This window comes from Phalacrocorax carbo, chromosome 6 (assembly GCF_963921805.1).
Source record: "Phalacrocorax carbo chromosome 6, bPhaCar2.1, whole genome shotgun sequence".
NCBI classification, from domain to species: Eukaryota; Metazoa; Chordata; class Aves; order Suliformes; family Phalacrocoracidae; genus Phalacrocorax; species Phalacrocorax carbo.
Window position 1 is genome coordinate 24,680,971 of NC_087518.1, and position 26,006 is coordinate 24,706,976.

General features: G+C 38.2%; 1 protein-coding gene across 4 annotated transcripts; it reads left to right on the forward strand.

Moving 5' to 3' along the window:
• The first annotated feature begins 377 nt into the window (after positions 1-377).
• On the forward strand, positions 378-25,465 carry PTPDC1 (protein tyrosine phosphatase domain containing 1). 4 transcript variants are annotated; one of them, XR_010373367.1, is made up of 10 exons: positions 378-587; positions 12,874-12,966; positions 16,589-16,760; positions 17,560-17,640; positions 17,865-17,983; positions 18,753-18,890; positions 19,572-20,773; positions 21,500-21,685; positions 22,078-22,253; positions 23,728-23,843. XR_010373367.1 is itself a non-coding variant. In XM_064454287.1 (10 exons), exons 1-10 carry the CDS (start codon positions 554-556, stop codon positions 24,769-24,771), a joined length of 2,253 nt encoding a protein of 750 aa, XP_064310357.1. In that variant the 5' UTR covers positions 378-553; the 3' UTR covers positions 24,772-25,454. The 4 variants fall into 4 exon arrangements, 3 of the variants coding, with proteins under 3 accessions (XP_064310357.1, XP_064310358.1, XP_009513586.1); XM_064454287.1 differs by lacking the exon at positions 22,078-22,253 and adding an exon at positions 24,655-25,454 and having other exon boundaries at positions 23,728-23,838; XM_064454288.1 differs by lacking the exons at positions 21,500-21,685; positions 22,078-22,253 and adding an exon at positions 24,655-25,457 and having other exon boundaries at positions 23,728-23,838.
• The last annotated feature ends 541 nt before the right edge of the window (positions 25,466-26,006 follow it).

Consider the following 26,006-nt stretch of genomic DNA (forward strand, 5'->3'; position numbering starts at 1 on the left):
GAAGACGAGGTCTTTTTAGTTTTCAATTAAATGCCCAAACTTTAACCACTAAGAAGAATCAACGACTCATGATGATGCTCTAAAAACTTTAAACCGTGTCAATAAATCCATTCACTACTGTTCTGTGTACTTCTCGGTGTACGGCAGCTAACCGGAGGCCCAAGGCCTGGCCCCCACCCAGCCCGGGCCGGGCAGCAGGCGGAGGCGGCCAAGGGGACACCGACCCCCCTGTACAGTCGCTGATCTGGAAGAAAAGGAAAACACTGACAGTGCGGGTGTCACGCTGCACCTTTCATGAGGCAGCAAGTTCTCCCTCAGCCATTTCTCCTCAGCGAGAGGAGGCCTTTGATCGCCCCGCCCGGCTTTGTCTCACGCCGCTTCCCCCCTCCCAGCGCTCCTCAGGCCGGGCCGGGGACGCAGTACCCCGAGAAAGCGCCCGGCGGGCCAGGCCCGGTCCCACCTTCCCAAGCGCCCGCTCCCACAGCGGCGCATGCGCCCGTCCCGCCGCTCCGTTCCCCACGCTGGAGCGGCGGACTGACGCGACGGCAGCCAGATGGGTCCGGCGCCCTTCCCCCGCCGGCGGCCAGGTGGGTCCGGTGCCCTTGCCCTTGCCCTTCCCCTTCCCGCGGCGGCAGCGGCCCCGCCACTCTCCCTCCTTCCCGTTCCCCCCTGGCCATCAGGGCAGGGCCGCCCCGCTCCCGCCGTTCCCCCGGGGCCTGCCCCCGCCGGCATGGCAGCGCGGCGTGCCTGGCGGCTCTCTGGGGCAACGGCCATTTTATACCTTCCCCTCACCCCTCCCGGGCTCCCGCCCCGGTACCCGGCGAGGCAGGGGCGGCTGCTCGGGCCACAGGCCTCGCCCGCCTCTCCCTGCCGCCTGGCTGAGGTAAGCGGCCACATTGTGCTCAGCGTGGACAAAAAAGACTGAAAACACACTTCCGTAGTTAGTGACTTTAAGTTCTACGGCAGTTCCACGTTCGCTGCTTCGGTGACATCCAGAGTAGAAGCTCTCCATTAAGAATTTAACACCCACAGACACCCCCTCTCAGTCTCCCAACCTGCCCGGGCTTCCAAGGAGCGGGAGCGACTCTGTTCCTGCTGGGTGACTTGCCCGGCACCTACAGTTTGGAAAGCAACGACCTCTGGAGTAACTCCTGCAGGTGGGACTGTACAGTAATCCCACCGTCCTGCCAGTAATTGCTAAATACCGTGGGAGTTTACCTTCACCAAGGTGTACGGCTGTCAGGGTACGAGGGCCAGGGAGCATGGCTTCTGCAGGTCATGCCAGCGATGGAAAAACACATCTTTAGCAGCCGTGTTTTTGTTTTGTAGTTGTATCCTGCCTCTGATCATTGCTTACTCAATCCTCAAGAAGTACAGCTCAGTCCCCTTTGGAGTTGAAAAGGCAGGCATATGGCATATTGAAACATACTTTACCTTTGTCAGGATAGTAGTTTTCAGATGTAGCTATTACTGCTTTTGCCAACAGACTGTTACTACACTCTTCAGTAGATTAACAAAAAAAGATTACCTCATATATTAGTAATCTAGACTTGTTTTCCCTTTGCACAGCTCACTTTTCTTAAGAAAGAGCCATGTTTTCAGGAGGCCTGCACCTCAGTAGAAGTGAGCACCACATCTGTGGAGTAACTAATCCTGAAAGAATATGTACAAAATAAGTATTTACAATTACATATTGCTTGAAAGCATTTTTCCATCTCCTGATTTCATCAGTATATGTACAACGTACATGAAGTCACATGTGGAAGACTATTAAGACGAAATAAGTTAGGGAGACAGTCTTCAGGGCCAGATACTGTATGAATATCACCTCAGAGATATAATTGGCAATGTAATCCACTCTTATGCAATTGCTTGGGTGGCAGAATAAACTGATCAGAATAGTGTTTCTTCGACATCTTTGAGTATTTTACTTCATCATAAATCCAGTATACTGTTATTTTTTTATAATAGTAGTAAAATTATGAATGAGAGGAGTCAAGAGTAGAAATTGTGGAATTTGAAATGGATGAAACTAGTTGCTGAAAAGGAACATGCTACAAATACTATTAAAACAGATTGGAAGTGCTCAGATAAGGTACAAGATTGCTTGTATCTTCTAGTACTAGCTGGCAAATATATTCTCAGTTTCTGGCAAAATAATCCCCCTTTTCTGAATGGAAAGTATAGTTTGCTGGTTTACTTTAATTTTTCTCCCTGCTAGTATATAATTCAGAATTAAAGACATACATGTTTAAAGAGGCTCAGTTCAACTAGGCAGAAGCTGCTCAGCTAACGGCTACCCAGAGGTGGGTGGCTGTTGCTGACTGCAGTCATCAAAATTCTCAGCCAATTCACAGGGTAATTAATGCCCGCAAGTCCTTAAAACAAGTACGTTTCAAAACAAAATCAGCTCTTTCCTGTTACCGCCACCTACAGTTAAAGAATGCCTGCCGGGGTTGAAGCAGTTCATTGAATTTCCCTCCATCAGAGGTAGGGTGGTGCAGCTCTGCGGGAATTCCCATGCACCTCTGAGCTACAGCTGACAGTGTGAGGCACAAAGCATGTGGGCCTGCAGTCTTCTGCAGTCTACAGTGACACAGTGATTACCCACTCTTTTACAGACGTGTTTCCTAGGCAAAGGTTTTCTGTTTCTTTGTGAAACAGGGTTCAGACTCCAGAATTGCTTAATAGAATATTCAACAAAAAGCCAAACTACTTCCTACTTTGTATTCTGTGGTTATTATAAAAAAAAAAAAAAAAAAAAAAAAGAAATTGGTAATAATTTTTACTCCTGATTTTGGGTAGCTTGTTAATGTTGTAAATTAGAAAATTATGTAAAAACACACCTATTTCCTCAGTTTTCTTTCCATTATGGAGTATTTTCTGGACTTAATCCTATCACAGGAACATGAGGGAGATACAGCCACTTGCAACTCTTGATCTCTGGCCACTTATGTTAAATTCCTTTGACCTCTTTGGTTCTTCACTCAGGCAGTTCCTTGTGTTACAGAGCTTGACCATTCTGTTCCTTAGCAAAAAACACATGATAAAATGCCTACAAGGACTGGCTACCTTAGAGCTACTTAATTTTCTTAACATTTTGTCTTTACCTAGTCTGCCATTTTTGAACAGTTAGGTTTTATTGTGCATAAACTCAACAACTGTTCTGCATATGCACAGCAGGTCCGATGTTTCTTAAAAATTATGCATCCATTAAACAGTGATTTTGCAAACGTCATCACAAATTGGCTTAATATATGATAGCTCTTCAGAAGTTCTAGAATTTATGAAGGAAGGATTTCTTTCTACTTTCTCTATTTTCCAACAACTTGGCTTTTGCCAGCTCTTTCAAAGACAGCTACCAACCCAAAGTAGACCATCACTGGATGAGGGCTTTGCAGCTGCCTAGGTACCGCTGTGTCATATATTTAGAAAATGACCTATCTCACAAAGCAGAGCTAGATGGGGTAGCTCTATGACACCTTTCATTTTTATATCTATATCTAGTTTAAGTTGTGCTTTTTCTTCGATTTTAAAGCCTGTGGCTAAAAAAAGTTTCTAGACTACTTTCCTAGGCTTATAGGCACCGGTTGCATTGCAAGTGCATTGAATGACCCGTCAGTAATACTTGATACAATTCTTCAGTTTTAGAACTGTCTTCTAAATGGAAATCTTCATATTACTGTGCTGCCTCTACCTAACATTTTGCTATATTTCCATGTTATCCTTTACTGGCAATTCTACTAACAGTGGAACAAATAGGAAAAGAGGGACTGTTGGAAGTACAGATGATGAAAGAGGACAGGGATCACAAGTGGGCTGCTGCTCTGGCATCTCATTAAGCATCTAAATATGTATATTTATCTCACAGCTGTAACACCGCTGGTGTAGTCAAGATCTACCAAAGATAGGCTTTGACCCTGCTTTTGTGATTGATTTGCTGTGTGATACTTTGTTATGCTGAAGGGACAGAAATAGATATAAAAATAAATCTAAAAGCAAAACTTACAAAAAAGTCTTTAATAAAATTTCATACAGTTTTAAAACTACACAAAACTAAATAATTCAGTGGAGCATTTCAATACAAGCTGAAAATAAAGTAACGTTAATTGATTTTTATTATCCAAACTATGAGAAGAAGAAAAAGCAAAAGGTGAAGCTGGAAATGTCCAAAGCCAGCTAGGAATCTAAATGCATAGTTTGTACTAAGTTAAAATTAACCTTAAAGTAAATTAGGTTTTAGTAAATTTTAAGTTTTAGGATAAGTTGATGTTTTGATTCTGTCTATGTACCAATGAAAACAGTGCAGTCTAAGCAATGGTCAAACATTTTAATTACAGCCAGCTCCTTACGAGACAATTCAGACAATTTTCTACCTGCCTAATCTGATAAATTAGCCCCTAAGGTCACGGGACAGGGTGGATTTGCTCCATCTGCTGTAAAGTAGCCATGAGGCAGCCCATGCAGTGCAAGAGAAGCTGCCAGAAGCCTAGTGACCCTGTTCTACTTACCTAAAAAGCTTGTTAGTATCTTTAAATGGCAGTCATAGCTGAACAGAATTTTCCAGAGGATTTGGTATTCCTCATTTTGTTTAAATAGGAAAATGCCAGGCCTAGAGAGATGAAGATTATTAGTTTAGTCACTAGCATCCCACCTGCTCTGTGTATTCTTTCCTTGGAAATGGCAGATTATTTCAACCTAGTGGTTAACTCCCCCAAAAAGTCATCCTCAGTTAGCACAAAGCCTTGTCTTGACAAAAACTATGATGACATAGGCTGTTTGAACAAGCATGTTTGGCACTGATTCCTGGCACTAGCTAAACTTTGCGGATCACTAGAAAAAATTTAGCTGAATAAACTGGCATTAATACCAATGAGTACAAATGTAGGAACAGATAATAGGGGTAACCCAGCAAACCTCTAACACCTACAAATTCATACAGCAAGGCAGCGGGCTGTCGCACTAAGAATCCAAACCATCCAAGAATTAACCCCTCCTCTGGAATCAAATAGGTAAATAGTGTTACTATATTATCCATATGAAAATAACCACTGTGTCAGCGACAGCTTCTCAAATATGAGCATTTAGAACTTTCCCCAAAAGAGTATGCTTAATTTAATTAAAAATTCTTAATTATCCAAAGCTGCTCCTTGTTCTTCAGTCAACTAAAAAAAATGCTGACTTCCTCCATTTCCTCCTACAAAATGTTTTACCAGATGCTCCTTTTGCTTAACAAATTTTTTTGTGTGCTGATGCTTGAAAAATATAAGTCCCTTTACTCATAATTCTGAGACCGTAATTTCTAGAGCCACTTCTATAATGACTACAAACAACGTGTGATGAAACCAAGAAGTGATGCTGGTATCGGGGAGTGTTACTTGTGCAGGAGTCTTCAGACAGGGAATCTGTCAGTGCTTGGTCTAACTTGGGAGTCAGCCCTGCCTTGAGCAGGATGTTGGACTAGCTGAAGCTGACATCCATTTCCTTCTGCTCGGAATCTTCCATGATGCTAAATACAGGTTCCTACCGAAGGTCTTTAATTCCAGGAAAAAAACTCTGCATTCCGATGGGCCTCTAAAGCAGTTGTCTGCTTTGGTTGCTGTGTGGGGTCCACTCTCACCACTGCCTAAGTGAATTCTGTCATTCTGTGTGCTCACAGCCTGCCGTTGAACAGGGGGCAGTTCACCAGTTCTTGTCACACAGGAACCCGCAAGGACCAGTTTTCAGAGGTTTTGAGTCATCCAGTTCAACCTGCAGGCTGGGGAAGCTGTGGGCACTTGGCACCTTTGAAGCTGAAACTTCTACCAACATATTGAAGAAAGATGTGCAACGCAGGATTTTAGGCTCTATATCCTGTTCAGATTTTTAAATACCTAAGGTACCTTAGCGTGGTTTCCAAAACTGTGTACAAATCTTTTGAAGTCCCATTTTTATTTAAGGTCGTTAATTTTTTTTGCACAAATGTCCATACATGTATCTATAAATGATGTTTGCTGTTTACTAATATGACTGGATGCAGTTTAGTTCACACATGTGAATTTTTTTTTGTCCCTTCAAGATTAATAAGAAAATAGATGTGCAGTTTTAAAGACTACTCTGTTAATTTGTCTCTGTTCTCAGTAAATGAATTTTTCTGTAGAAAAGTAGTTGAATTCTTCTTATTCTGATTTTTATTAGCAGTATACAGCAAAAAAACCCAGTGGAGTCTGACTACAAAATGACTTCTGAAAATGAATGGAACAATATAGTTTTGTTATGTGCTCCATCTCTCTATTTGCCAAATTAAGGCAGGTGTTTAGCTGAGACCATGTTTTTGGAATTAATAAGGTTGTTGGCATCAGCCTTGAGCTGTGTTCTGTAGCTTGCTCTCCTTGCTTGTTTAAATAATACACATATCCTATCCACAGGAGCTTACACAAATACTTTGTTTCTAAATAATTGGGAGGGATTTTTCATGATAAGCAGTGAGTAGAGCTTAATTAATGCTAGGGATTTTTTAATAAGACATGCAGGGAAATTATGAAAATAGATGAAAGCCTTTTTTTTTGTCAGCTAATATGTAGTGCTTGAAACTGATTTAGTAAGATAGAGTAAGCTATTGTATCCTATTTTGTTTACCTTGTTTTATTACTATATCTAGTATTTAGTTAAATCAACAAAGTTTTTGCTTTGATTTTTTAGTAGATTACCTTCTTTACCTTCAGGTGAACTTATTTTTATTATGGTTTTGAGATATTACTTTTCATGTGGTTAATTTATACTCAATATACATACTTCAGTTATATTCTATGCTTTATTGGGTGAGAAAAAATGTTTTGTTGAAGCTGTAACCACAGATAACAATGAAACATTTATCTCTGATTTTCTTCTCATGGCATTTCAAAATTAATGTATTAAACCACGATGAATATAAATTCACAAAATTGTCTCTGTAGCTATGTGCTAAGTTGTCTGAGGCATGTAGACACACACATGTATATATATTTACTTGTGGTTGATAATAGGCAAATGAGGTGAACAGAAGAAAAGAGATGGGAGATTCAGTTATTAAAACATCAGGTTGGTGTGGCCTGTTTGCCTCAATCCCTTTAAAATTTAGGCAGACACAGAAAGCAGTTTATGGGATGATTATCTCATAGTTCTTAAGGCACTCCTCATACAGTCTTAAGTGAAGAAAAGATAGTTATTGGCTCCTCCCAGATTACCACCACGAATCCAATTAACTACAGGAAATACTGTGGCAACGTCATTCCACTTCTCTTCTGTAAAATGTGAATTCCCTACAACATATTTCTTGTGGCTGCTACTGCAACAATGAAGGGATCAACAATCACTCATTCTTTTTACGGGGTAACAGGTAAGGTATTAAATTGAAATTACTGAAACTCTATTAAAACTCATATAAATTTACTATGGTTTTGACTATATGAGATTTAAAAATAATTCCTCTAAGCTGCAGAGTTCATTTTTAAACTTTTCCACTTCTGAATGCCGTTAAAATGCATTACTGACAATATTTCATTCTTCTGTGTGTAGTCAGTTGTACAAGTCTGATAGTCTCTTAGGAAACACGATATTCACGATCGAGAGTGTCTGAGTCACCAGTTTTGTTTGTAGAACAGTTAATATATTCTTTTTACACCATCTCCTGTACAATTCTCAATAGTAATTACTGGCTGCCAGCCTGTTCAAGGTAGTTTAAAATAACTTGTATTAACTGTTGGGTTAACACTACCACAGAAAGCTGACGTGACTTGAATAGCATGAATCAAGTCAATTGGTAGACCTGTCCATTGGTTTAGCTTGCAGTTTCTTGCTATTTACGTCAAAAAAAAATCTATGAATAGCAAATACTGCATCACCAGACAAACACCTACATAATCTTCCAATGAATTATCTTTTGTCTCTTTGGTACATGAAAGCAGTTACAGTCCTTTGTAAATATCAAAATGATTAAATGATATTCACCTTTTACTAAAACAGATGGGAAATATTTTGTTCCCAAAGGGGTAAAACCACATACAGAAATAACAAATCAGTTCTGGTTGTGGTCCCAGTGAAGTCACTGGAGTTTTACAACGGCTGTATTATTGTTCTCCTATGTAAATTACATACAACTAAACTATATGAAAATTTGTTTAAATTTCATATTTAAATACAGAACAGCCACCTTTGCATTTCATTTAGTTTTTCATAATAATCAAGTTTAACAAAAATCACTTATCTACAATTTTTGCAAAACTTTAGAAATAAATGCTTTGTTATTCCTGGCAGTGTTAAAATTAGGTAGTCTATTGTAATTGAAAACATTATTTCATTTACCAACGCTTCCTGTAGAAGTGACTATGTCTCAGCAAATATAGAAGATTTTTCTGTTAAAAATTCTCATGATCTGCCAATATTAAAAAGTCAGACTTAAAGCCTGAATTTAGAGACCAAGTTATAATTTAGTGGCCCTTAACCGATTCATTCAATATAAACAGTCCTCCTTACTCTAACACATTTTTGCTTAGTCTTGGTTATCTAAGTTATCTTTAGTTACCTATCTAAAGCATCTCAAGTAGTGCAGTTTACAGAACTTTGCATTTTGGCACTGAAACTTCTTCCCATATGGTCTTACATTTAGACAAATACCCTGTTGACTTCTGTGGGACTGCTATGGAGTAAATTTTAGAGGTGTTACCTGAGTGCTTAGGCACTACTAACATGACCTGTGTCTGTAGTCAACTATGTTCCTTTAAAAATTTGGCTACTGGGTAGTTACTTATGTGTGACTGTGACAGGGAGAGAAAAAATTCACTTCAGAAGACAAGAAAATAGTAAAAATAACCTCAAAATTTTATGTGACACGCATAAGCATCAGCATTTGCCTATATTGTATGAATATATTTGAGGTTTAAACCAGGTTTTCTTATACACTGATATTTTAAAATCAAAGTTTGTCCAAGATTTTTTTCATGTTAATACATAAAAGTAATCTTTTGAAATATGTGGTCTGCTGTAGTATTCTTGTTTACCAAAACCACATGAATCTGGGGAGATGGAACCTCACTGTTAGTTCCACAGAAATGCAGTGGGGAGCTTTGTAATGGGATTACTGTTCATGACAGCAGCTGAACTGTCCCAGCTGGAATCGTTCCAGTCTGGAAGGCAAGCTGTTCACTCTGTCTTGAAAATGTGTTCTGAAGTAAAAGATAGTAATTGCATCTCTTAAATAACCATCTTAATTGCTAAGGTAGAGACCAGTGTCTTCTTGACTCATCACTTTTTGGCTATATAATTGTTTTCTGGTGGCTAAAACACTAGACACTGCTCCTTTCTCTCATTTCATTCTGGAGCAAAAATTCGGCCTAGTGATTGGAAGCTGCTTATTTCCAGATCCTGAAATACTAAAAAAGAATCTTCCTTGTTACAAGGCAGAGTGACACCTAAGCCACTTGCTAACTCTATTGCTAGTTTGCTGAGTCCACTCTGCAGCCTGCTCATGTGAACCAGTAAGGTATGTCTCATTTACGCTCTTCCTTTGTAAGTCTGCCCACCAGTTACTTGCAGAAACTGCTTCTTTGGGGGTCCCTGATCTCCCAGTTGCCCTACTGGGCCACGTGGCACTTCACTACTCAACCTGTAATTTACAAAGAGAAGTGCTTTTATTCCAGAGGAAATGGATGTGGACAAGAGGCTGCTTCACTCCTTAAAAGAAAGTGGAAGCGCAAAGTGATCTCACCTGTGGCAGTGCAGTGTACCTATACTATTTCCTCTGCAAGAAAGTCACCTGTCTGCAGGTATGAAGCAGTGAGTAGGACTTGACAGCTGTCATGTTACCAAATGGAACAAGTGAATCAATGGTGCAGCCAACAGGAAACAAAAAATGTTATATCCTTTCTGTTAGGAATTGGTCTGCTCAAAAGTGGGAAAAAACAACCCACCTCAAAAATACATATAGACATCAAAAGAGTAGAAAATCCACACCCGGAGAGGACCTTGTGAAATATCCCCCTTAGTGCTTGACATCTGATGTATCATGATTTCAAGAGACCCTTGTTTCCTTGGACAATGCGGTACTGCTATTTCTTTCAGTCAGCCAACAACACGGACATTATTTTTACTATATTTTTGTTTCATTAGCTATGTTGTTTATGCATGCCGAATGACATTGCTTCCTGTGATAAAACATAAAGATATTGAACATCACCTGAGACCGGTTCCATTTCTTGAATTGGGAAACAGGGATTAAAGGACCAGCTGCTTTGCTGTCATGGCAATAGAAATGCATGTCAGAGATAAGGGAGCAGATCTGATTAAGGTGGTATTGTGATTGCCACAAGGCACGTGACTCAGTTCCCTCGGATGCTAATGAGGACCATGACCTGGAATAAAGCTCCAGGCTGTTTTTTCTCCATCATCTATCAAGCGTTCATGTGACATGTGAAGAGGACCTTTTAAAAACTAAGAGTATCTGGTACCTAGAAGAATCAGGAGAGAGTTGTTTCTTTTACCCAAGCACTAGTTGTAACACTCATATGCACAGGAATGTAATACCCTTCTCCTGTAACATCAGCACCCAAGTAGTACTTCTGTCCCAAATGACAACATTTTACATCTGTTCAAGGGAGTGTAGTGTAACTCTCCAAAGTGATTTGTCACAATCTTACTGAACTTTTTTTCAGAAATCTAAGGGTTCACACTGTGCAATTTAAAACACCTGTCAGGAAGTAAATTTAGCAAACTTAAAGGCAAGCAGACAAAATATTTAAGTCAGTTGGAAGTGCCTGGTTATAGAGAACAGGAAATATGGATTCGGTATATCTTCTGAAATATAATTGAGGAAGGTCTAATTCGTTCCACAGCAAATAAACACATTGTCTACCTCTGCCATGTAGAACAGTCTTGCTAGTATTTTGCCATACTGTAGGTATATTATCTTCTGCATTAATCTCCCATCTCTTCCCTTTTCAGTTATGAGTCCTTGTCAGCCTGAATTCTGGTTAAAAAAAAAAAAAAGGAAAATATTTTTACATGATAGAAATATCTCTGATATTTCATCTAATTTTTCTAACGCTTGAGTACAAGGAAATAGGAAAACTAAATAGTCATACTGGTGGTGATTCTGCTGCCCATATGATGAGACATGTCTTTTTCGAATGCTTGTTTGTTGCCTGGACAAGTTATTAAGATTTTTTAAGAGAACTTTCTGAGAAAGAGAAACCAACAATTTTTATTAATTCAACTCTAATAACTCTAGAAAGAATTTCTGGGGATAAAATAAAAATTTCTTTAGCCACAAAGTTTCCTCTCATCATGAAAGGCATCCCTTACCAATTTAAAAATCCACTGGAAAGAAAATAGAGGGTTTGGAGCTTCTCCAGATAGAATGCAATTGTATGCAAGTACTCCTGCCTCTTTATTGAAGGACTGACATTTAAAGTGCAGAGTCAGATGGTCAAGTAGCTGAGTAGAAAATGCTCCAGATACTAATTTATTAAGATTAATATTAATTAATATTAATATATGTACATTAGAGATGCATTTCTGAGCATCACTGAAATTTCAAAAGGCCTTTTGGCTTTCACAAACCAATGTAATTCTCATCGTTTTGAGGTGACTGATACAGCAGTATTAAAGGGTTATGAATGTGTATGTATATTCTGTACCCACCTTTAAGCATCTTGAAAAGGACAAAGCTGCACTAGGTGACTTTGTGGAATAAAGTCCACTAGTGTTGTTGGAAGAATTATTTATTCAAGTATGTGGTAGATAATGTAATAGCCAAATGAATGAAATTATATTTTGATTTATTTAAATATTTACTTTAAAAACAATTTACAGAATTATAGATAAAAAGGTGGACTATGAACAGCAAGCAGTTAACACAGCACAGGACTGTTATACCACTTAAGCCACACAATGCTTTGCTTTTTTTTTTTTTTTTGTTTAGCAAATCTGTCTTTTAAAGCACTGTTTATCTTGTTGAATCCTAATACTGGTTGTGCAGAATTTGGGACCTAAGGTTTGTCTATTCAGTAAAGGTTCTATAGTTATACGTACATCAGAGATGTACTTAGTTTGGTATAAAAAATGCCTTTTTGTTATACTTGTAATTATTTTCCTATAGAGATAAGAGAAACAGAATGGTCATCTTATACCGGGTAAGAATTTACACTCAAGATCCGTGTAAGTGCTTTATTTAAACATCACAGTGACTGATTAATATGTTCACATTTATAGCTTTCCTTTAGCTTTCTTTTTGTCAGAAGGTCTTCAGAGCAGAACTTACCTCGTATTAGACATCATATTAAAGGATGAGAAAAAACTCTTTTCTGCTTAGACAGGCTCTTGTGTTCAGTTTTCTTGTTAGAGGAGAATCATCATATATGTGACTTCAAACTTGCCAACAGACTGAAAAAAAGGACCGGAGGGAAGAGAGCAGAGAAGGCATATAGCTTGTGGACAGTCTGTTTGGCAAGTGTCAACTAAAATTATAAATGGTGTCATCTAGAAATCATGCTGCTGTTATGATATTATTAGCTTTCCTGAAACTGTCCCTTGCAAGATTTCAGTTCTGGATCTCTGGTTGTATGTTTACTTTTAATAATTTAAGAAAATCAAGATGACATTAGATTAAATGCTTTTAGTTGAGGGATTGCTGTCCATATAAAACACGCACTTATAAGATACATAATCAGCCAAACCCTAGAGCTTGAAACACAAAATTTTGAGTTTTAAGATGACTGCACACCAAAAAGAACGTAGAGACCGTGTCTGACTGCCCAAACCTTAAGCCTTGGATGACTCGCTAACCAGGTGCCAGGTGCTTTATTTTGCATTTTTGAGCTTCCGTTTAGATTTTCATTGAACGTATTACTGTTTCAACAGGTACTGCAATGGCTGCTGGAGTTTTGCTGCAAAATGAACTACCATATTCTTCATTGCTAGAGAGCAGTCTATATCTTGCAAATATGAGTTCAGGTAATAATTTTTCTCTGATAATGCCATTCATAAAAACTGCTTAGAGAAATTTGGGGAAAAAAATGTCCATAGAGAATTAAAAAACCCAGAAATATCCCAAATTATAAACATAAAATGTCTATAATAAAAACAAACTGCATTATAATCACCACACTGTGTTAATATGTTGAGCTTTTCTGTAACTGTCATATTGTCAGATCTCTTAACTGAAGGAACTATGTGATTTCTGTGTTTAGCCTAGCTCTCTGAAAATGCAAACATGCCTTCAACAAAACTCCCCTTTCTAAGAAAGTATTTAAACTCTTACAGGATGTAATTATTTCTTACTATTTTGGGTAAGTGCTTGCAAGTTCTGCTAGATTCAGTAGGAAAATAATCATAGAATCATAGAATGTCCTGAGTTGGAAGGGACTCAGAAGGATCATTGAGTCCAACTCCTGTCCCTGTACAGGAAAACCCCAAAATTCACACCGTATCTCTGAGGACATTGTCCAAGTGCTTCCTGAATATCATCAGGCTTGGTGCCATGACTACCTCCCTGGGGGGCCTGTTCCAGTGCTCCACCACCCTCTGGGTGAAGAACATTTTCCTAATACCCAACCTAAACCTCCCCGGGCACATCTTCATGCCATTCCATCGGGTCCTGTCATTGGTCACTAGAGAGAAGAGATCAGCGCCTGCCCCTCCTCCTCCCCTCGTGAGGAAGCTGTGGACCGCGATGAGGTCTCCCCTTAGTCTCATCTTCTCTAGGCTGAACAAACCAAGTGACTTTAGCTACTCCTCATACAGCTTCCCCTCTAAACCCTTCACCAACTTCATGGCCCTCCTATGGACACTCTCCTGTAGCTTTATATCCCTAATGTACTCTGGCACCCACAACTGCATACAGTACTTGAGGTGAGGCAGCAGCAGCACAGAGCAGAGCGGGACAATCACCTCCCTCGACCGGCTGCAATACAGTCCTTGATGCACCCCAGGACACAGTTGGCCCTCTTGGCTGCCAGGTGACACTGTTGGCTCATGTTCAACTTGCCATCAACCAGAACCCCCAGATCCCTCTCTGCAGAGCTGCTCTCCAGCCTTGTGTTTCCCAGTCTGTATGTACATCCAGGGTTGCCGTGCCCCAGGTGAAAAATCTGGCACTTACTCTTGCTAAACCTCATACAGTTGGTGATTGCCCAGCTCTCCAGCCTGTCCAGATCCCTCTGCAGGGCCTTTCTGCCCTTGAGAGTGTCAACAACTCCTCCCAATTTTGTATCATATCAAACTTAATTAATATTCCTTCAAGTCCTGTGATGTGCCGCATTTTATTTTGCTCATTTCTGGCTCCACTATCATTTGATATATACTGGAGAAAAGTTTCTGGGAAGAGAAGGAGAAAAAGAATTAAATATAAGAAAGCAATATAATTAATTAGAAAACATTTTTCATGTTTCTTGGATATAGGTAGCACTTGAATAGCCTTTTTCATTTATTTTCTCTCCCACCCAACCCCCAAAATAAAAGCATATTTAAATATTTCCTCACCTATTGCTATCAGCTTTGTTACTGAATTAGAATAGAGTTTTGAGACAAGAGCTAACAGAGACAGATTTAACATTTTACTTTTCTCATACGACATCACGCCTGATGTTTCAGGCCTGGTATCTACAGCAAACATTACTGTGTCTCCTTAAGAGCTGGGGAGCAGTATTCAAAATTCAGTCACTCAATTCCTGTTCAGTACCTAGAAGAAACAGTTAGATTTTTGTCTGATGAATTTTTAGCAGGAGAGCTTTCTCTTTTGCAAATTCCTCTGTAAGAGTTACTGGTTTTGTAGTACAAAAAGAAACAGACTGAAGTTATCTTTAGGTAAATGCAATGAGATTAATGTGCTTCTTGAACAAAGTTATGGTGGGTTTTCTTGATTTCCCCTTTCTCTTTAACTTGCAGTCTAATGCACAGACAATGGGATGACAAAAGGTTTTTTAGCATCGCTATAGTCTGTTCTCCACATAGTTGCATGAGAATTTTGTGCTTTTGAGAGTGTTGCAGTCTTTGTGGCCAGCTCATTCTCACTTTGGCAGCAAAGTGGGAGGCAATTTGTTGCCTAATATCTACCTTCAAAAGCTTAAAGCACTCAACTGATACATCTTCTCCATACCATATTCTGCTTTATCTCAGTCTGTAGGGCTAACAGCTTTGCTTAATAAAAAAAAACGTGCCCTGAAAAAAATAAGGCTTTTGTTTTGAATAACAAATTGTGTTTTGTTAGAAGATATGAATGGTCCAGAGCGAACAGCGTACAATTCATCATGTACTGAACCATTTCATTAGGAACACACTAATCCCAATCATTACAGAGCTAATGATGCATTGGAATGTTAAACCAGGAGGTGGGGGAGTATAATGTACTTACTTAACAGATTTCTCAGGAAGCAGAGCCTCCAGCTACATTTTGATTGTTCTTTTAAATCTAGTATTTTGTGTCTTAGCGAGTTCTGAATGCATGTTATTTACAACTAACTAAATACTCACATTGTTTGTGGAAAATGTTTTGGTTGTTCCCAGTCTGTTTTCAAAATTATCTACTTGAAATGCAGCTATTTTAATCAAGCAGCGGAACAGTTTGTCCCAAACAGACTCGATTCCTATAGAATGGAGCAGCCCCAAGGATAGCTGGCAGCAGCACCTTCATTGTTAGTTGCTATGGTGACAGCTCAGCCCCCCCCCCCCCCCCCCCCCCCCCCCCCATGCTGACTAGCTGCTGGAGCATACAGAAGGATGCACAGCTTTCCGCAATTTCAGTGCTGAGCAACTTGGATTTCCTACCAGTGTGTCCCCAGCAGCCTTCCTAGACGGCAGCTGAGGCTGATCAGTCATGCAGGGTTCACCCCGAAGGTGTTCGGCAGTGAGTATTTTCAGCAATTTTTTCCAGGGTCGGAGGCATTCTTCCTCTGATCCCCTTCTTCACATAATGCAGAGGCGTCGGAGCTCAGTTGTAGAGGTACTCTCATCATCAACTCACCGGGTTATGGTGGCGGTATCGTCTCTGAGCCCTGAGGAGCTGGATGCAACTTTTCCTGAAAAAAAAAGTAAAGTACTTTTCATTAACACTGTTGGAAGTTCTGGGTATTTTCTTGGTATTAAATGAATATACTTTTGTTCTGTTAACTATATTTTATATATATGCATAAAATATTAGGTTTTAATTTTTTTCCTGCATTTTATATTTTGTTCACTGATTCAAGGATTAATACATGCTTTTCACTCTAACAGCTCGGTTATGAAAAACAGATAAAATAGAAGCACATGTACACATACACCAAGTAGATGGCTAAGTATTTTTGATTTCAGGTGGAAGAGGACTGTGACATTTTTTTCTGTTGCAAGGGATATCACACAACTCTAACTTAATAAAAAACCAAAGTTACTGTGAAAAAAAAAAGATTCTGCAGTAATGATAGCTATTTTTCCCCTCAGAATCCTTACTTTTAATCGGCATTGAAAAATGACCCTTAAATATATGTTCCATATTTTTATGCTGTTTGTAACTTCATCAGTTTAAGGTTGAACAAATACTTTTAAGGTGGAGATGAATTTCTAACCTTCCTTACTAAGTCTATTTTTGCCTGTGTTCTAGGAAGTTCGAGGCGTCCAACAGCAAAATACACTAAAGTAGGGGAGCGCCTTCGCCATGTCATTCCTGGTCACATGCAGTGCTCCATGGCATGTGGTGGACGTGCTTGCAAGTATGAAAACCCAGCTCGATGGAGTGACCAGGAGCAAGCCATTAAAGGGCTCTACTCTTCTTGGTAATAAGCAGCATTTATGCTCATTAAATGTAACTGTATCAATTGTATTTATTAAAAGAGAGAATTCAAAGGAAAATAATGATGTTTTTTTACATCAGCTACTGCTAAGTTAAGTATAAAACATAATGATAGCTCGATTCAGAATTTCAGCTTAACAGTAAACCATAATGACTATTGTACGTAGCCCAGTAAAGATGATGAAAGATTCCTGTTGACTCACAGAAAAGTTTGTTCAGATCCAAAAGAATAAAATCCTATCTGTCATGAATTATATATATAAAAAAACCCTATTCTGGGTTATAGACAGTTCTTGCTAAGGCTTAAAATGTAAATTAATTAACATGTGTTCATAATAGAATTTAAAAGTAAAAACATTTCCTGAAGATGAAATAATATAAGGTGTGTGTTCAAAAGCATATTCATATGCAGTAATATTCACGTGAAATGTATCTTTGCATTCTTACTGGTTTTTTTGAATAGCAAATGCTATTCAGAAGCATACCTACCTTAAAGGGCAAAACAGAGATCTGAGTCCAGATTTCTATTCAAGGGAATTTTTTAATATGGCCATTGGCCTGGCATTTAAACAGTTCCAGTAATGGTCTTTTGATATGTCCTATCTATATCAGCTTAACAAGATTTGTCACTATATGATAGTAGAATGTTTTGAAAAATAATTTTAGTTTTCAGCAAGGTGTTTCCATCTTTATTGAATATAACATAGTATCCTTATTTTGGTAGATTCATACACAGGAAATGATTAATAACAACATGATTATCTACTTTTCTAATTTCTCAGGATAACAGATAACATACTGGCTATGGCTCGACCCTCAACAGAAATAATTGAAAAGTACAACATTATTGAACAGTTTGAAAGGTAACAAATTTAGTCATTACTTATTGTAGGTATTACTAGTATAATTCCTGATCCTTTTTCTCTTTCAACATAGATTTGGATTGTTGATAAAGATCCTTTCATTTTAACAATATACAGGTAAAGCTTTACTCTCCACTAAGAATAAATGTGTGTTTCAGAAAATAAGGGATAATGAGATTCTGGCTGCATATATAATACTTTGACTCATCTATTCCTTCCTTAAGATGTGGGATAAAAACAATAATTAACCTTCAGTGTCGTGGAGAGCATGCGAGCTGTGGGAATCCACTGGAACAAGAAAGTGGCTTCACATACCTTCCTGAAGCTTTTATGGAGGCTGGAAGTAAGTTCATTCCTGCTGCTGTTCCTCATCAATTATTGATTTTGGCACTTAAAAGATATTTTTACTTGAATTCTTGTGTGTTAAAAGCAGCTATGCACAAAACGCAGAAACTGGGTTGTAAACATGAAACTTGGCAAATATAATCAAGAATGAGTAACACATTATTGAAGATCATATATATGTAGAATGAGATGGAGAGTTTACGTTCAGGTGTTTAGAATAAAGAAAGCACAACAGCTAGGTAAATTTTTCTTCTGAGCTCACAAATATATAAAACATCATTGGTGTTTCACATTCTGGTATAATTCATGTTTTCTTGTCTAGAGTATAAAAGGTTATTTCATTTTAGGACATCTGTATTGACAGTATTTTTGTATTTTCATATTATGGTGAGATGAGAAAAAGTACCTCTCTGTAAGAAACAGCTTTTGACTGAATAAGTGCTTTTATTTCTAAAAAGAAAAAATTACCCTCTACCTGTATATAGCTCAGTAATTTTTGTATGAATCACTCAGTTTTATTACACCTTATACATTCTAGCTGAACTTCAGTTTGACAAATCTTTGTTAGCTTCATGCATTTATCAAATTTCAATAGCAAGCATACACTGAAATGGGAAAATAGTCTCTTACAAACAATATGTACTCAGATTCTAAGATCCATTATGCAATTTTAGTACTATCGTTTATTATTAGTCATCTCTCCTCTGCATGTAGTACTGAAAATTTCACATCTGGTATGGCAGAAAATAACTCTCTTTTTATTTTAGTTTATTTTTATAATTTTGGATGGAAGGATTATGGAGTGGCATCTCTTACGACTATACTTGATATGGTAAAAGTCATGGCTTTCGCCCTGCAGGAGGGGAGGGTAGCTGTTCATTGTCACGCAGGGCTTGGTCGGACAGGTATGTGCTCTACTGCAAGGTCATCATAATTGTTTTTCTAAAAATGTAAACCAGTCTGGTTATAAATTATTAATGATTTGTTTAGATTCTATATCATTGCAAGATGTACATCTATAAAATGGTAAAAAATGCTAAAGAAATTCATGAAAATGATTGGAATGGCTAGAGGACATCAGTTTTAGTATATTAAAAACCTGTAAGGTTAGAAAATTTTTGAATCCATATAAACATTCCCTATTACATTCAAATGGGACAGCTTCTTTTTGTTGGGAAGAATTCACCTAGTACATTTCCCTTGTCCAGTATTTAGTACATGTTTACAAACTTGCCACTAATTGTTAGATCAGGTAAATTTGGTGGAGCAGCTAAAATTTCATGTACTTCTTTTGAGACCTTTTTGCCTTTGTCCTTCCTGTAGAAGCCACCATTGCTCCTGTGTTCAGAAATGATGGAACTCGCAGAGATGCTGTGCTGAAAAACTAGTGCTCACTGAAAGTGCAGTGAGAATGGGTTCACTATCATGTGGGCCAACAAATGCAACTATACTTAAGTAACAGCATCACGTAATAGAGGGCAGAAAGTCTGTATCTTTACCCATACTAATTTTTATCCTATAGTTCCACTGACTATTTGTTTTAGTCTGAGAGTTCTTCAACTAATGCTTGTCTTTATATTTTCCAGGTGTTCTAATAGCTTGCTACTTAGTTTTTGCAACAAGAATGAGTGCTGATCAGGCAATTATTTTTGTCAGAGCAAAAAGGCCTAATTCTATTCAGACTAGTGGACAGCTATTATGCATCAGAGAATTCACTCAGTTTTTGGTTCCTCTGAGAAATGTATTTGCATGCTGTGAGCCCAAGGTACACACAGTGACACTGTCCCAGTACCTGACCCGTCAGAGACATCTGCTCCATGGTTATGAGAGTAGGCATCTCAAACACGTGCCAAAACTTATTCATCTAGTTTGCAAATTGTTGCTAGACTTGGCTGAAAACAGACAGGTGATAGAGGCAGAATTGTTAGATATACCGGATCTCTCAGCTGAAATTGAAAAGACTGTTTCTCAGTTGGTGTCCACACAGCTAGGGAGAGAACTCACAAGGCAGGACAGCGATATGTTGGGCTCCTCCCACATCCACTTCTCCACTTTTGAGACCCAGGATTCTCTTTTCTCCTCGGGACATGAATATGATGCGCTTTGTAAAAGAGGAAATGTTGAGTGCCTTCAGCCGCTTACTCATCTAAAAAGGCATCTAAGCTATAGTGAGTCAGATTTAAGGAGAACTGAGCTTGTTTTAGAACAAGGAGAAACTGGATGGACAGTACCTGCTCAGATACTACTGTGCAACAAACTTAAGCAGAACAGCAGTGAGGAATGTTCTGCCACAGGCGAACAAAAGCCACAGTTGGATTTAAGCAAAGAAGCGTTAGTGCGTAATACATGTATGTTCTGGAGTCAAGGTAAATTTAATTTGGATGGACAAAAAGATGGATCCTCACTTCATCACAGAAGGAACTCTACCAAAGAAGTACGGCGCAGCAGAACCTTTTCTTCAGGTCTAGCATCTATCCACAATACCAGGGAACCTGGAACACCAAGGCATAATTTTACCAATGAGAGTGGTCATAGAAGAGACTGCAAGCCTAATATGTATGGCAGAAGAGTCTATGTTTCCGAGGACTCTGATTCTTCTTCTAAAGTGAACTTTTCCATTGGGTATGCAAGCCAAGGTAGCAAAGATGTGTCAAAGGCAATTCCACACATTGTTCTGCAGTCAGAATTAAGTTTGGAAGCCCGAAGAGTTTTGGCAGCAAAAGCACTTGCAGATGTAAATGAATTTCTGGGAAAGGATGAAGTGAAGCAGAAGGTAGAAATGTGGCAGGTAATTTTTAACTTGATTCAATGTTATGAACTCTGGATATTTCACCTAGGTTAATTCCTAGAATGGCAAAAATGCCACTGTGTGCTTTGAAACGGCACATTGGAACACCAGTTTATACTGCGTTTCAGTCAATTATTGTATTTGTCAGTTATAGGCCAGTTCTTTCAAAAGCAAGCAAAATGCACCTGCAAATTTTGGTCTCTAGCAGGAGATTAGAACATTGTTTCTGGTTGTATTAATTCATTTTACTAACTAATAAAAATTGATGCAGTTATCTGTGGTTGTAACTTGGCTGCTGGTAGCATAGAAGTACTATGGATTTTAAGGAGGAGCTGTGTTGGTTTTAATCAGTGCCTTCTCAGAACTAATCAGAGGATTCTGTGTGTAAAAGTAAAATAATTTAGTAGAAACTTAACTGCTTATCCTCAAAACCAAATTCTCCTAGCAACATTTGCTTTGAAGTTGGAATCCAAAGCTGTTTTATGTATTCTAGTAGATAATTGGGGCTGCATTGTTTATGCCATCCTCTGTTTTAAAGAATCACTTGTATTACTGCTGATTACTACTGATGCTTTGGAAAAAACTAGGAATACTTTTTTGGTGACTCTTAAGTCTTCTTTTTTTGTTGGAACATAAGCAGCCAAGTACTGCTACAATCAAAGAGAATGTTGGCAAAAGTAAACAGATGATGCATTTTCAGTTCTGTTTTGTTTTGGTTTTTTTAAGAAAGAACTGAATTCTCGAGATGGAGCGTGGGATAAAATCTGTACCGAGAGAGATCCTTTTATCCTCTGTAGCTTGATGTGGTCCTGGATAGAGCAGCTGAAAGAACCTATTATATCCAAAGATGATATTGACATGCTGGCAAAAAATTGCACAGAATCACAGGATGCACTTTACTTACTGAGAAAGGTAGATATTATATATGTCAATTCATTCTTTAATTGCCAAGTGCATTTTGTTAATGTGTGTTAAACTATTCATTTATGGCCTTTAGGCAAGGGAAATGCACTTTTAAAGGCAACTTCAATCTCTTTAAAAATCAGAATGAGAATTATTTTGGTATTGAATAGTATGAGCTGTAATCAATACTATGATGAATAATAATATAAGAAACAATACCAGATACTATCTTTAAACACCATTCAGTAGATGCTCAGCTTCATCATATCAGAATATCATATCAGAAGCTCAACTTCAGCATATTTCCCCGTAAATTCTGCAGTTTGAGATCCAGAGGCAAAGATGAGAAACCTTTTCTCTGTGACTTGGTGTTTGGCTTTCGTTAATGTCACATCTTGCAGCTGTGCTTATTGGTTGTCATATTTGCTGTGCAAACATCTTAATCCATCGGCTTTGGAAGAGCTGGGGCAAGGAATAGGAAGAATTTACCAATTCAAGGAATCAGAAGCCAGGCCAAATCCTTCTACATAAGTCAGAACTGTGGCCATCTGTATTCTGAAATCCCTATGAAAAACAGGTACTTCTGATCCAAACTGTTTAATTGTGCTTTCCCCAAAGGGCTAGATGCAAGGTAAAAAAACCAAAACAAACCAACCAACTCTGTTCTTGATCTCTTAATTACATTAATTCATTTCCTAATTCTTTGGGAATTCTTTGTTTCCAAAGTATTTATGAAGAAAATAGGGCCCCTTTTAACAGCCTCCAGATATCCAAGAATACACCTTCTAATCACTAGGTCATCAGTACTGCAGTCACCATCTTCATGCCATGACATTCAGAATGCCTGAGTTCATCTAAAAATGTCACGTTTCTTCCTGAAGCATTCTTCTACTCTATCAGAATTTTACCTTCCATTTGTATTAAATAAAAAATAACCACTTGACACCTGTTATAAATGAATGGGAAAGCAATAATAATTATGTGGGTTTTTTAAATTTAAAAGTATTAATTTTATCTTACCTTACCTTATCCTATATTATTTCAGAATCACTGAATAGTTGAGTTGGCAGGGACCTCTGGATATCTTCTAGTCCAACCACTCTGCTCAAAACAGAGTCAACTAGAGCAGGTTGCTTGTATGACAGATGCTCCAGTACCTTAATCATCTTTGTGGCCCCTTGCCGGACTAGTTCTAGTATGTCAATGTGCTTCTTGATCCAAGGAGCCCAGAGCTGGACTCAGCACTCCAGATGTGTCACCTCCGTTGACCTTCTGGCAACTCTCTGTGTAATGCAGCCCAGGATGCTCTTAAGCTGCCTTTACCCCAGGGGCCTGTTCCTGGCTTGTGTTCAACTTTGTATGCACTGGGACACCCAGGTTCTTTCCTGCTAATCTGCTCTCCAGCCAGTCAGCCCCTGTATGTATTGGTGCATATTTAGCTGCTCATCCCAGACATCCCTCAAGTTTTAATTTAATTTTCACTGTTAAGTGACCTGCCAGTGTGGAGACCTGTCTCCCTTGGAAAAGGGATGGGAAATAGCAGGCACAAAGATACTGTTGCTCCCTTTTTGCATCCGTGCTAGCACTGCCCAAGTGTCTTTCTGGAAGCTTCCTTTAATGGTGGAGGAGACTTGGTAGGACAGAGAGAGTTGCAGATAGTCCTCTGTTAGCTGGGGAAAGAGCCCTAAACATGTATAGTGTTTTGGGCTGAAAAGATAAAATCTCACTTTTTCTATGCCAATTCACATGAATGCTACTGTTCGTGTAGGGGACCTTGAAAAATACATCTCCAGATGCATGCCTGACCTCCTAGAAATTTCCAGAGCAGTTTGTGCTACACTACAAGAGAAGTGTTCCTCCCATCATGACTGAAATAATTATGTACAAGCTCTTTAGGCTTCTGAAAATTCCCTCCCCAACTCCTACACCTGAAGGTTTCAGTATAGGAAGGCAGAGTCTGATATTTAAACAGCAATTAAGAAAAATTGAAAATTAAATGTTTTTCATGAAAACATTTCTTCTAATGAGCTGCTGTTCCTTTTACCCACCAGGAACAGTGTCAGACTATCCTTTGTATTTTGCACTGTGTGGTGAACTTGCAAATGCTACCAGCTGATGTGGAGGAGGCCTTACTTGCTCGTGCTATAAAAGCTTTCACTAAGGCAAGTAACCATTTGTCCATTACATTGCATTTATTTGTTTTAAATCATGAAGGATGGATCAACAGAGCAAGCCTCTTTGAGAAAAGTTACAGTAATTCCTTCACACTTAGTGTACTCATGCTTATCTGTTTCAGGGATTAAATTTTATAATAATCAGCCTACATAAAAGGTAGGAAATATTCTTAACAACATTAAATTCTGTCACTACAGCCTTAATGCTTTAGTCTCATTTTTGGATCACTGCCAATTCATGGACTTCTTCAAATTAGGGAAAAGGTAATTTTTAAGTGGTGAGAATAATTAGTCACTGAGAGTAGCTTTCGAAAGGCTTTGGTAGATTCTGTACTACTTGGAGTCTTTCCATCAGATTAAATCCTTATCTGAAATCACATTGCAATTCAGTTATGTTTTGGGCCCTTAATATGGGATGTGTATAAATAACTTCTGCTTTTGGAGTCATTTAGTAACAGTGACAGGTTAAACTTGGTATTGCTCAGCTCAGAGCTGCTTTATTCTCAGATTCAGCAGGTGAAATTATTTGAACAGAACATTCATCATACTGCTTCCTAATCTCTTGTAAATCTACAGATGTCACCTGTTAAAATGATCATGACATTTCTCCTTCTACTAGTTTGTTTTAATGTCTAGTCAGCATAAAACTGAAAATGCTTAGCATTAAGTAGTCCATCATGGAACACATACTATTTTTGATGTATCTTAAAACTAACTTTTTAAAAGGATATTGGTCATCTACTTTGCATTTTGCTGTATGACATCTATTTAACAAACTGAACTTAAATTTCTCCCTTTTATTAGATAAGCTTTGATTCTGAAAATGGACCGTATGTTTATGATACCCTGAAAAAAGTATTTAAACAAACACTGGAAGAGAAAAGAAAAAGTCTTAAGGAAGGAACAGAGAATCCATCTTGATTTCTACACAGCTATGCTGAAGAATTAGATGGGCCTACCAAATTATTCTGTGATTTCCAGCTACTGTATTTTGTGCTATCTGACATGATTTACCTAACTTTAGGTAATAGTAGTTATTAACAAAGCGTTTTATTTTTTTAGAGGGAGTTTTAGTGATAACTGTTCTATCTACACAGTTCTAAAGAACAGCTCCTGTGTGGTGGTACTGTAGCATTTGGTTTCAGGTACTATGATTTTGTATTGTGAACTGTCCTCTTTTTTTCAAAGATATTTATTGATTTAGAAACCTCTGTTATTGGCAAGCAATGTTATTTTCAAGTTACATGATTGCCATAAGTTCAGTGCCATGGTATACAAAGGTTTAATGGACTGAGTTAATATTTATGTATTACGTATGTTTACATTAATATTATTCTATTTTACTTTGCAGAAAATAAATATTGACTGAACTTAATAATATTTTCTTTTAGAAATTTGAAAATAAGACTAAGAGTAATAGTGAATACATGTTGAGGTCTACTATTGACAGCAGATAATTTTTTCCTTTAGAGTTTTTAAATAATTGTCACCACCGTGTTTCTAAAAGGCACTGCAGTAGAGAAATACATTAAGTGTATTAAGTATTAAGTTATCAAGGCCTTAATTTAGACTTTTTTGGGTAAAAAGGCTTTAAAGTATTTAAGGCTTAAGTAACATAATAATACTAAAAGATAATAGAAATTCTTATTATCTGCAATACAGCTTGTAGAGGCATTTTTATCTAATAAGATAAAATTTGGGCTGCAACACCAGTTTGCAGGATTAACAGTTTATCCTGTTTGACATACCTAAGTAGTTAAACAAGAGTCTATCCTTTCAAAAATTTTTTTTGGTACTGTAAATGACTAATATTTAGGGTTAAAAATAGACCAGTTCAAAATATATATAAATTATATATGCTTCAACTGTTAGCTGATTATATACCAAGTTCAGATCCAAACAAGTGCAGAAACATCCTAAAGTAAGCACAGTTGAAAGTAAAACATTGCGTATGAACCATATACATGAAAGCAGCTTTGTAAAGAGGCAAGGCAGCATAACAAGCAGTTTGACGTTAGCCAGCATACCTTAGCAGTCAGACTTGGGAACACTAAGATGCTTTTGCAGATGTCTTAGTTTCCCAAGAAATTATTTCAGTTTACTACAGTTAACAGTTCCGAATAGCTAGCACCAATTCCCAGTGTTACACATTTGGG

What these genes read in the sequence shown, in the direction of transcription:
- PTPDC1 (XM_009515291.2), top strand. Translation starts at nt 15,827, where the DNA reads ATGCAGGGTTCACCCCGAAGGTGTTCGGCAGTGAGTATTTTCAGCAAT. An exon ending in ATTATTGAACAGTTTGAAAG is followed by an intron (nt 17,641 to 17,864) that starts GTAACAAATTTA and finishes TCCTTCCTTAAG; the next exon opens with ATGTGGGATAAAAACAATAA. An exon ending in AGAAGGTAGAAATGTGGCAG is followed by an intron (nt 20,774 to 21,499) that starts GTAATTTTTAAC and finishes GGTTTTTTTAAG; the next exon opens with AAAGAACTGAATTCTCGAGA.